Source organism: Nicotiana tomentosiformis, chromosome 5, assembly GCF_000390325.3.
Source record: "Nicotiana tomentosiformis chromosome 5, ASM39032v3, whole genome shotgun sequence".
NCBI lineage: Eukaryota > Viridiplantae > Streptophyta > Magnoliopsida > Solanales > Solanaceae > Nicotiana > Nicotiana tomentosiformis.
In genome coordinates this window covers 29,307,510-29,320,086 of record NC_090816.1, presented here as the reverse complement: position 1 = coordinate 29,320,086, position 12,577 = coordinate 29,307,510, and the positions used below count along the sequence as shown (strand labels likewise).

Genomic DNA, 12,577 nt, shown 5'->3' with positions numbered 1-12,577 from the left:
GTGGGTTGTTTAGATATTTATGGTCCTAATAGATGCATCTTCAAGATGGTCTCATGTGTGCCTATTATCATCTCGCAACCTGGCATTTGCAAAGTTATTAGCCCAAATAATTCGATTAAGGGCACAATTCCCAGATTATCCTATAAAGGCTATTCGCCTTGATAATGCTGGAGAATTATCATCTCAAGCTTTTGATGATTACTGTCTATCAGTTGGGATAAAAGTTGAACATCCGGTAGCTTATGTTCATACTCAAAATGGCCTTGCAGAGTCATTTATTAAACGACTGCAATTGATAGCAAGACCACTACTTATGAAAACAAAATTGCCCACTATTGTTTGGGGCCATGCTATCTTGCACGCAGCATCACTTATCCGTCTCAGACCAACACATTATAATAAATATTCTCCGTCACAATTAGTTTTTGGTCATGAACCAAATATTGTCCATCTACGAATTTTTGGATGTGCTGTATATGTGCCAGTAGCACCACCACAGCGCAGTAAGATGGGCCCCAAAGAAGGTTAGGAATATATATTGGGTTTGAATCACCCTCTATTATTCGCTATCTTGAACCATTGACGTGAGATTTATTTACTGCTCGATTTGCAGATTGTCGATTTGATGAAACAAATTTCCCACAATTAGGGGGAGAGAAAAAGGAAATCAAAAGAGAAATTATGTGGAAAGTTTCATCATTATCTCACTTTGATCCACGTACCCCTATATGTAATCAGGAGGTCCAGAAGATCATCCATTTACAGAATATAGTAAATCAAATGCCAGACGTATTTACTGATTTGAAAAGGATAACTAAGTCACATATCCCTGCAGAGAATGTACCTATCCGAATTGATATCCCAGCAGGACCATCTATTAGTATGAGAGCTAGTGAACCTAAAGCATGCTTGAAACGTGGTAGGCCTATGGGTTCTAAGGATCGAAATCCTAGAAAAAGAAAATCGAAAAATGATCAAAATGATATTATGAAGGGATCTCCTGAAGAGACCCAAGATCTGATTAGTTATGAGATTCCTGAAGAAATCAATAAACCCGAGACTCAAGTGAGCGAAGAACTTTTAATAAGTTCTACTGGTGATGGGATTAATTTAAATCGATCTGAAATAGTGGTGGATAATATTTTTGCATATAATGTTGCACTTAACATTATGCAAGATAGTGAGGATTTTGAACCCCGATCTGTCGAAGAATGTCAACAAAGATCTGATTGGCCAAAATGGCAAGGGCAATTCAATCAGAATTGAACGCACTTGCTAAAAGAAAGGTCTTTGGACCAGTAGTCCAAACACCTGCTGGTATAAAACTAGTTGGTCATAAATGGATTTTTGTGCGAAAAAGGAATGAGCAAAATGAAGTTGAAAGATACAAGGCTCGCCTTGTCACACAAGGATTCTCACAACGACCTGGAGTCGATTATGAAGAAACATATTCACCCGTTATGGATGCCATAACATTTCGATATCTCATCAGTTTAGCCTTACGTGAAAGGCTTGAAATACATATGATGGATGTGGTTACAGCTTATCTGTACGGGTCACTTGATAATGAGATTTACATGAAAATCCCTGAAGGATTTAAAATGCCTGAAGCATATTCAAAATCTCGGAAAATGTACTCAATCAGATTACAAAGATCTTTGTACGGTTTAAAACAATCTGGGCGCATGTGGTATAATCGCCTCAGTGAATATTTGTTGAAAGAGGGTTACATAAATGATGTTATTTGTCCATGTATTTTTATAAAGAAAATGGCATTAGAATTTGTTATAATTGCTGTTTATGTTGATGACATAAATCTTGTTGGAACTCCAGAAGAGCTCCAAAAGGCAATTGAATATCTTAAGAAAGAATTTGAGATGAAAGATCTTGGAAAGACAAAACTTTATCTTGGACTGCAAATTGAATATTTAGCAAATGGGATCTTTATGCATCAATCTGCCTATACAGAAAGGGTCTTAAAACGCTTTTACATGGACAAAGCGCACCCATTGAGTACACCAATGACTGTTCGATCACTTGAAGTGAATAAGGACCCTTTCCGACCTCCAGAAGAGGATGAGGAACTCCTGGGTCCTGAAACACCCTATCTCAGTGCAATTGGTGCACTTATGTATCTTGCTAATGCTACAAGGCCTGACATAGCATTTTCTGTTAATTTACTAGCAAGATATAGCTCTTCTCCTACACGGAGATATTGGAACGGGATTAATCATATATTGCGATATTTAAAGGGAACTCTTGATATGAGTTTGTTTTATGCTAACAAAGATAGTGCAGATCTTGTTGGCTATGCAGATGCAGGTTATTTATCTGATCCCCATAAAGCTAGATCTCAGACCGGGTACGTCTTTATATGTGGAGGTACTATCATATCATGGCGCTCCACAAAACAATCTATTATTGCTACTTCTTCAAATCATGCTGAAATAATAGCCATTCATGAAGCAAGTAGGGAATGCATATGGTTGAGATCGATAATTCATTTTATTCGAGAAAAATGTGATTTGGAATGTGAGAAAAGACCCACAATTTTATACGAAGACAATGCTGCATGCATAGCCCAATTGAAGGGAGGATTTATAAAAGGAGATAGAACGAAGCACATTTCACCAAAATTATTCTACACACACGATCTTCAGAAAAATGGTGACATTGATATGCAACAAATCCGTTCAAGTGACAATCTGGTAGATTTATTCTCCAAATCTTTACCAACTTCAACTTTTGAGAAGATGGTATACAAGATTGGAATGCAGAGACTTAAATATTTGAAACAAGGTTTTCATCAGAGGGAGTAAAATACGCGATGTACTCCTTTTTTTTTTTTTTTTCTTATTAAGGTTTTTTCCCACAGGGTTTCCTTATAAGGTTTTTAATGAGGCAGCTAGCAATGCGTATTACTAAATATGTGTACTCTTTTTTCTTCACTAGGATTTTTCCCACGGGATTTTTCCTAGTAAGGTTTTAACGAGGCACATTATCTTTTAATGAACATCCAAGGGGAGTGTTATGAATATATTATATTATGGATGTTCATTTAGTACTCCGTTGTAAATAAGTTTCCTGAAGAAGTTTATCCATATGAGACTCCGCCATAAATACATTTATCTATTTAGTACTCTATTGGAAATAAGCCTCCTGAAGAAGCTTATCCTTTCGGTACTCCGTTATGGATAAATATTACCCATGATAGAAGATTATCTATATCTGGCACAACAGTTTAGAGCAGCAGCTTACAAGCAGCTTACACAGCAGCTTACGCAGCAGCTTACAAGCAGCTTGCAGTAGCAGCTTATACAGCAGCTTGCAGTAGCAGCTTATATAGCAGCTTGCAGTAGCAGCTTACACAGCAGCTTTCTTTCTTCTATAAATAGAGGGGAATTCAGTTCATTATGTACAGAAGTTTGAAGTTTGAATAATATATCAGTTTCTCTCTATACTTGTCTTTACTTTACAGTCTTTATTTTATAAAACTTCTTAAATTTATAAACTTTGTTGTGACTCTTTTTTTTTATTTTTAAATCAAACTAATTTTGACCAGTAAAATAGCAGCAGCATAGCGTACAACATCGTACTCTATGAGTTGAATTGCCGAAACTGCCCCTATATATTTACTAATATTCTAGTTATACCCTTCATCGAACCTAGCTTTCGGATCCAAACACTTCTAACCCGATTTACTTCCTCTCTTCTCTTCCTTTTGCCTCTTCTTATAACTTTCGACGCTTCTACGACGACGCCGTGAATTGGTCACCGGAGGGCACCGCCGTCGCTCGCCGCCAATTACGCCGGTATAAAAGAGTACTCCACTTCTTCCGGTTTAGAACGCTCATTTTGCTTCCAGTTTGTAAGCTTACGCTTTCCTCTCATTCAACTTTTGTTCAATAATCACTGAGAAATATTTTCAAAGTCTGTATATTCAGAATTATGCTTATGTTTTCTGCTGTTTGAGTCATTAAGTATTCATACGAAGAGCACATGAGTTTCGGAAAGATATGAACTTTTAGTTTCTGGTGCCTGATTTTGTAACTGATTGATTGCACTGTGATTAGGTATTGATTGCTAATTCTTCAGCGTAATATCACACGAGATTGTGATTTATTTCCAAGCGGATAATTTTCTGTTGGTTTGAGTTCATTTTGAAAGTATCTGTAAGATCAAAAAGAAATAAAGTGGCTATTATCTATCTATTTTGTGCTCTGTTCATTTATGAAATATGGTGTTTGAAATTTGAACATTAATGTTTGGATTTTATGGTTTGTGAACTCACCTGTGTGAGCTACACATTGCCGGTTCCACTCAGAGGAAGGTTGTGGTAGGTTGAAAATAGTCACTAGCTGTTATTTGTATCACAAAGGAGCATTGTCAGCTAACCGCGTAGAAAGACAATCACTGTCAAGACAGTAATTGTCCCACGCCTCAAGCCATTCCTTCCTTCTGCATGTATATCCTATCACTAGCATCATTAAATTGTCAATATTGGAATGTGGCTCCTCTTTAATATGCATATTTATTCTCCGCATTCCTCTCTCCCATGGTACCTTATTGTCCTTTTATGATTACTGGATATTGTCTGTCTCTTATATCATGAGTCCTTTCTTGAATTTAGATTCACTAAAAGGTAAGCTCATTAATCATTTTCTCCATTTCTCTTCATCTCTCAGGATGCTGTTTCATATTGCATTCACTCAATGAAGTGCTGAGAATAATCAAGTGAGGTTTTTCTCTCTTGATGACTTCCCCTGAACGACTTAGGAGTTATCTGAAACAGGACGATCGAGACTTAAAATTTGATGATGACTGGGAAAGGGATGATAAGAGAAAATACAGGTCAAGTAAGTCAAGGTCTGGGAACAGCGAAGAAGCTGAAGGTTTAGATAGTAATGGAAGAAGGAGAAGTACTGTGGACAGAAATGAGAGTCGGAAAAGATCAGGTGGATCAAGCAAAGCTGATGTTGATGAGGATGACTATGAGGCCGAAAAGGACTCCCGTTCTAAGTTGATGAAGAAGAAACAGGGGGAGAATACATTGGAGACGTTGAGCAATTGGTATCAGGATGGAGAACTTGGGGGCAAGTATGAAAATGGAGACAAAACAGGGGGTAGAGGAGAAATCCTATCTAATGAGAGTGTCAGAAGGAAATCAACTTCAAGGTTTTCTGATGGTGATGGTACCCAGACAAGAAATAAAGGTAAAAATGAAAAGCTACATGGTGGGGACTCTGAAAATGCGCTGGAAAGGGATTCTAGACGTTTGGAAAGAAAGGAAAGCGCCAGAGAAAAGGGTCATATGCTGTTGGAAAGCCTTAAAGATCCAATTGGAGACAAAAATGATAAATACCCAGACAGTGACGAGAGAAAGATTGACTGCGATAGGAGTCAGAGAGGCAGATTGTATGCTACAGAGGAAGACAATGGAGGAAATGTTCCTATACGGGAAGATAAATTGGGTGTGGAGAGATGTGAGGAGCTTAGACAACTAAAAAGTGCCACAAGTCACGACGTGGCTGACAGCCTTGAAAGGTCTGTGGTAGCAGGTGATGATGTCGGCTTAGGGGTGAAAGAGAGAAATAGGAGAGAGATAGACTACTCCGATAGGTCCAGGACACCTGAGAGGAGTGGAAGGCGTCATTACGACTCAGAAAGCGTTGAGATGGAATATGAAAAAAGAGATACTTTCAGAAGGAAAGAACAAGAAAAAAATGGTGTAAGAGATGATAAATCAAAAGGAAGGGATGATGGCTGGAGTGATAGAAACAGAGTTCGGGATGGTTCTAAAGATGGGTGGAAAAGAAGGCAAGGGAACTTTGTTGACAAGGAAATAAAAGAAGATGATACACCTTATGAACATGGCAGAGAGTGGGAAATGCCCAGACGTGGTTGGATTGACAATGAAAGGCCTCGTTCTGGTGGTAGAAAAGATGGAAATAGGACAGAAGCTTTGAAAACTTCATCAAAATATGGAATTTCAAATGAGAATTATGATGTCATAGAGATCCAAACCAGGCCATTTGACTATGGTAGGGAGGAGGCCATATCTTCCGTAGCAAGAACAACAAAGTTTAATCAGAATTCTGATGCAAGATTGCCTCCAGATGATGAGAACTGTGCCTTTCCCAGGGATGGCAGGGGAAGAAACATGACTTGGCTAGGCCAATCTGGCCAAGATTTAAAGGATACATCAGGTGATGGTTCATATAGGGATGAGACTGAATCAAGGGCCCAGAAAGGAGATGCATGGGGCCAAACTTCCAATAGTGGTTCAGAACCTCCATATGGGAACCAAGAACCAACTTCGTTCAATAGAGCTGTTCCAATAGGTTCTAAAGGAAGTAGGGTTGGGAGAGGAGGAAGAGGGAGGCCTACAGGAAGGGATGGCCACCTGTTCGGACCTCCAATGCCAATGATGGGATCACCTTTTGGACCACTTGGAATGCCATCACCTGGATCTGTGCAATCTTTAGCTCCTAACATGTCACCTGCTCCAGGTCCTCCTATGTCCCCCGGTGTTTTCATTCCTCCATTTTCACCTCCTGTGGTTTGGCCTGGAGCCCGAGGTGTTGAGATGAATATGCTAGGTGTTCCACCTGGACTCCCACCTGTTCCGCCCGGAACTGGATTTCTCTCTAATTTGGGGAATCTGCCAAATCATGCTATGTTTTTTAATCAACCAGGCCCTGGAAGAGGGGCGCCACCTAACATGTCTGGTTCAAATTTTAGTGTCCTAATACCAGCAGGTCGGGGACAGGCTCAAGATAAACCTAATGGAGGTTGGGTTCCTCCTCGAACTAATGCACCACCTGGCAAAGCTCCTTCTAGGGGTGAGCAGAATGATTACTCCCAAAATTTTGTAGATACTGGCACGAGGCCTCAAAATTTCATCAGGGAACTAGAGCTTACCAGTGTTGTTGAGGACTATCCCAAACTTCGAGAACTTATTCAAAGGAAGGATGAGATTGTTGTCAAATCTGCTTCGCCTCCCATGTATTACAAATGTGATCTGCTTGAGCAGGAGCTCTCCCCGGAGTTTTTTGGGACCAAATTTGATGTCATTCTAATAGACCCCCCATGGGAGGAATATGTTCATCGAGCTCCTGGTGTCACTGACCATATGGCATACTGGACATTTGAGGAAATAATGAATCTCAAAATTGAGGTATGACTTTTGCATGTCAACTCGGTTCTTTACTAATACCTTTACTGTTGCTTTAGAGTAGGATGTGGAGAACCTCAGGTGCAAATTATTTGTTATAAGCAACATTTATTTTGACTTATACAGTTATACCTTTATTGGTTTTTAAGTGGCTGCATAGTCGTGGGTTCTTCACTCTGTCCTGTCAGCTTCTCCTTTCCGAGCCTAAATATGGTGTGAACTGTCTGTTCTCAGGCAATTGCTGACACTCCATCATTTGTTTTCCTTTGGGTTGGTGACGGTGTGGGGCTTGAGCAAGGGCGTCAATGTCTGAAAAAGGTATGTAGTTTAAACAATTTGAGAAACACTCTAAGGTATTGAATCTGCTGATTGGTGCGTTTGATATCTTCCTTCTGCTGCTGCCCTTCGTCTATCACACACACAGATAAGGACAATTATAAACAGAGGCATTTGTTGATTGCAATTTTCAATAATAGGTCATTTTGGTTATTTTATACGTTGTTTTCTGCATTGTGCAGTGGGGATTCCGCAGGTGTGAGGACATATGTTGGGTGAAAACAAATAAAACCAATGCAACTCCAGGATTACGGCATGATTCCCATACTTTATTTCAGCGTTCGAAGGTTCTTAACTTCTGTCTTCTCATTTTCCACATGTGTGTATTTTTCCATCATATATAACTAATGTTCTACTACTCTCTGTCATGATATAGGAGCACTGCCGTGTATTTTTCCATCATATATAACTTATGTTCTGCTACTCTCTGTCATGGTATAGGAGCACTGCCTTTTGGGTATAAGAGGAACTGTTCGCCGTAGTACGGATGGCCATATAATTCATGCAAATATTGACACAGATGTGATTATTGCCGAAGAACCTCCTTATGGTAGATTCTTTCTCATTCCAGACAACTCTGAATGGGGTTTTATGTTTGCTTTGTGCAGATTAGAAATGTTAGTCAAGAAATATATGATTGCAGAAACTGATTATGTTGCATCTGTTCATCCACTGTCCAATTGTTTGTTTTCCTATGTAAATAAGATACTGGCAGAGACTGCTGAGGGTGACGTAACAGCACCAATTTGAAAATGTGGATTTCTCTCAAGTGATACACACAAACACACATTTATAGTTGTTTGTATTTAACAGTAAGATATATTTTAAGTTGTGAATACACTAGTTTACATAACAAAATGGAAGTTTTATTTTCAGTCTCATCTTGTTAGCTCATTATAAGGGAGAGACTGTCCCTTTTGGGGTTGATGGATTCTTCCTAACTTCAAATGACGCTTTTTCCTTTTCCTGTTGTGAATACACTAGTTTACATAACAAAATGGAATTTTTTTTTCCAGTCTCATCTTGTTAGCTCATTATAAGGGAGAGACTGTCCCTTTTGGGGTTGATGGATTCTCCCTACCTTAAATGATGCTTTTTCCTTTTCCTGTTAGTGTTTTTCTTCTCATTTGGTTTACTCATAAAACGAGAAGAGACAGATGGGGTGCAGATTCTGTCTTATGAATTGCTCTTCTTACTCTCTCTTATTTTTTTTTATTTTTTTTGGGCTTTCTGTATACTTTCGGGCTGGTTGTGGTGTTGGATATGCCTTTCAGTGGAAACCTGGATTTTACTAGAATTCTGTATGAACATGTTTCGAACAAAACCTTCAGCTTTTTCTCTCTTAGTGCAAGTGATGGTAGTCCTTGTTTGATTGGTCTGCTATTCCCCAGTTATGTAGCAGCTATTACTGGCTGCGGGAGAAAGTATAGAAGTTGTAACACTATCCTGTGATGCATGAAATGCACGTAATCTTTTATTATCTTGTACTCTCTCTGCTAATTTTTAAATCTGTCCTGCAATGAATGAAATGTTAACATAATAAGCTGCATTGTATCTCTGCACTGGTGGGTATGCACAGTGGCTGAGCTCATTTTGAAGTGCTATTGGTCACTTTGCGCAGGTTCAAGTGCAAAGCCTGAAGATATGTACCGAATAATTGAGCATTTTGCACTTGGCCGGAGAAGGCTTGAGCTCTTTGGCGAAGACCATAATATTCGATCTGGCTGGTTGACTGTTGGTAAAGGGTTATCTTCATCAAACTTTAGTGCAGAGGTAAACTCTTAGCCGCTACCGTTCCTTTAGTTTGTTGATTTTGTTTTTGAGTATGAGACATTGCTGTCTTCCCAACCCCAACCCCCAAAAAATGACCTCTCAGATTTGTGGTTTTTTTGGGGGGGTGGGGGTGGAGAAGACAGAAAAAGTATGCATTTCGTCATGAGATCTGATTCCCACTTTTCTCAGCATGCATCAGTCGTGCTTAATTATTCTGCCCTATTAGTTTTTCTTTGTGTTCTCTCAATGATATACTTCAGTATATAGTCTTTATTAGGAAAGAAAGATGGTAATTTTAACCTGATTCCTACGCATGTTTAAACATCAAAAGCTTGGCTTATCTGTACACTTAAATAATTTACTTTGCATGTATTATGCTACCTTGGTCATGTTTTGTGTCTTAACGTGCTGACTGAGGACTTTGGAAAACTTCAGGCCTATTTGCGGAATTTTGCCGATAGGGATGGAAAAGTCTGGCAGGGAGGGGGAGGAAGGAATCCACCACCAGACGCCCCACATCTTGTTACTACAACACCTGAAATAGAGGCTCTTCGGCCCAAGTCGCCAATGAAGAATCAGCAGCAAATGCAGCAACAGTCAGCATCTATATCTCTGACAACAACCAACTCTTCCAACAAGAGGGCAGCCGGGAACACAGACCAGAATAATAACTCACAAAACGTGAACCAAGAAGCCTCTAGCTCTAACGTTTCGAATCCAGGTCCTTGGGTTTCACAAATGGAGAGTTTTCAAGGGAGAGAGAGTGGACATATGATTTCAGATGATAGGCTTTTTGACATGTACGGGTACAATGCAGCCTATAGATAGACGAACACTGAATTTGTGGAGTATGTGATCTCATAAAGCAATGAGTTTATTGTAGCGAGAAAATCACATTAGTTGTGCCAACATCATGATGTCTTTGTTTTCTTTTCTTTCTACGTTATAATTTTAAATAGGGCACGAAGATGCCTTCATTTCTGTATTTGTTCTTTAGCCCGAAGATTGATGGCAGATTTATGAAGTCTTGCTTAAAATGAACCTTTAATTTGTCTTAAAAGTAAAAAGGAGAAAACAAGATAAACTCATTAAAAATACAAACTAGAGTTCCATTTTAAAAAATATTCTATGTTCGATTTACATTTCGAGGTATAGTCAATGTATAAGATACCAAAAATTTCAACTAAAAAATGAAACAAAAGAACAAACAATTAGTAAAAATGCAAAATTATTCAACGAGGTCCTAAAGAAACAGTAAAGTCAGTAAGCGGAGAAAACTTCTTAGCCCAAGTCTGTGACTCCAAATACATCTGCGAAATTCGACCCGCAACCCGACCCATATCCGGTCTGTTATTCGGGTTAGTCTCCACACAATCCAATCCGAGATGCACCAATTTCTCCGCCACGTCCACCGGGTACGAATCCTTCAACCGCCTATCCACCCACCCCCTCAAGCCTGTACCGCCGTCCTCCGCCGCTTTCGCCGCCGTCTCGATCACCGAAACCCTAGTATACCCACCGCTCTCCTCATCAACCTCGTATTTCACCGCCTCTTTCCCCGAAATCAACTCCAAAACCACCACACCAAAAGCGTACACGTCACTCTTCACCGTCGCCATCCCCGTCCACTGAAACTCCGGCGCCATATACCCTCTCGTCCCCTCAAATTTCAAGCCCTTACTTTCACATTTCTTCAATTCGGGCGCTTTCTTCGGCCCGACTTCACTATTCGGATCTTGGATTTCATTCCGGGTCTCCCCGCAAAGCTCCGCCGTACCAAAATGGCAGATTTTTGCATGCAACGAGGGCTCAGTAATTATAATACTTGTGCTTTTAATGTGATTGTGCACAAACCCTAAACCTAAACCGGTAGAATGATGAATGTAATCTAAACCATGAGCAATATCAGAAGCAATTTGAATCCTCGATATCCAATTCGAAAGAACTGTGAAATTAGGGTTTCTAGGATTTCGTAAAGCTTCTGATAAATTAACTCCTTGAGTATATTCATATACCAAATAAATATAATTACCAGATACTGAAGCTCCTTTAAGCGGGATTAAACTAGAATGATGGCTTCTACAAATCATTGCCACGTGTTCAATTACCTCATCGGTTTCCATTTTCCGGCGGAATTTTCGCTGTATTACGACGACGTTTTGATCACGGAGGAGGCAGCGCCAGGAAGTGGAAGTCGACGAGGACGAAAGTGGATCTTTTAAAAAGTTTTGGGTAGCGGAACGAATTTCTGAGAAGTTGTAGATATGAGGTTGTTCTGGGAATAATAATGCTCCTTTAAGACTTGATAAAGAATGGCGACTTGATTTTGATGAAGAAGCCCATGATTGAGAGTTTTTGTTGTTGTTGTTGTTGTTGAAATTGTTGAAGATGAAACTTGTAGTAGACCCATTTGGGGATATTAAATTTTGGCTTGTAGATGATGATGATTGATCAGTGAAAGATGATAACTTTTTGGTTGATGAAGAGGAAGATCTTCTTGGTTTCTGCTTTGGTTCCATTACTTCTTTGCTTAATTTCTTCTTGGATTTACACATGGAGAAGAAAAAGCAAAGGTAAGCTCTTAAGAATTGAATTCATATGAAAATTCACATATGAAATTTGCTATCCCAATTAGTTTGGGATTAGCAGTAATTGGTAAAGTTTGGTTTGCGCTGTTGAGTATTGGTCTTCTGTGGAAATGGGCTAACTAGGAAGATGCTATGTTGGTGAGTTTTTCTATTAGTGATGCCGCTTTCTTGATACAGACGTCTGATGAGATCACTTGTAAGATTGACTATTTGTTTTTCTTACTTTTCTTTATTGGTTGATAACTATACGTTTCCATTAAAAATATCTTAAGGTAACACATTTTTCCTGTCTTTTTATTATTTATTTATTTTATAATAGTGATGTCTAGACTGTTGTGAGCACCTCGAATTCTGTGAAAATCGACTATCTTCCCAACAGCTCAGGCACCATGTAATTTTATTCACCAAGATAATTCTTTTAATAACTTGTTGAAACATTATTACTATTTGGAGTCTAAAAATTGATAACTTGTCTTCAAACATTTTTTAAAATACTTTCTACTAATAAAAAGGTTGAAAATTTTAGTTTTTCAAATATGTAAATTCTAATAAAGTACAACTTATGTAGCTTTTATGTCAGAATATTGAGTAAACAACGGGCAAAGTAAGTTGGAGTGTTTTCCCTTTGTACTCATCATTTCGGAATCAATGGATTACCCCCTACTTCCAAGTTTGGAAGTATCAGAGTCCTTGTATGCATGATGGA

General features: G+C 39.0%; 2 protein-coding genes across 3 annotated transcripts; one reads left to right on the top strand and one right to left on the bottom strand.

Moving 5' to 3' along the window:
- The first annotated feature begins 3,658 nt into the window (after positions 1 to 3,658).
- LOC104117483 (N6-adenosine-methyltransferase non-catalytic subunit MTB-like) lies at positions 3,659 to 10,268 on the top strand. 2 transcript variants are annotated; one of them, XM_009628543.4, is made up of 7 exons: positions 3,659 to 3,868; positions 4,686 to 7,177; positions 7,409 to 7,492; positions 7,693 to 7,797; positions 7,952 to 8,060; positions 9,132 to 9,283; positions 9,719 to 10,268. In XM_009628543.4, the coding sequence occupies exons 2-7, from the start codon at positions 4,754 to 4,756 to the stop codon at positions 10,109 to 10,111; spliced, it is 3,267 nt and encodes a 1,088-aa protein (XP_009626838.1). In that variant the 5' UTR covers positions 3,659 to 3,868; positions 4,686 to 4,753; the 3' UTR covers positions 10,112 to 10,268. The 2 variants fall into 2 exon arrangements, with proteins under 2 accessions (XP_009626838.1, XP_009626839.1); XM_009628544.4 differs by having other exon boundaries at positions 3,677 to 3,812.
- Positions 10,269 to 10,371: 103 nt separating this feature from the next.
- On the bottom strand, positions 10,372 to 11,986 carry LOC104117482 (lysM domain receptor-like kinase 3). Its single transcript, XM_009628542.4, has one exon. The coding sequence runs from the start codon at positions 11,836 to 11,838 to the stop codon at positions 10,516 to 10,518; it is 1,323 nt and encodes a 440-aa protein (XP_009626837.1). The 5' UTR covers positions 11,839 to 11,986; the 3' UTR covers positions 10,372 to 10,515.
- Between the last annotated feature and the right edge of the window lie 591 nt (positions 11,987 to 12,577).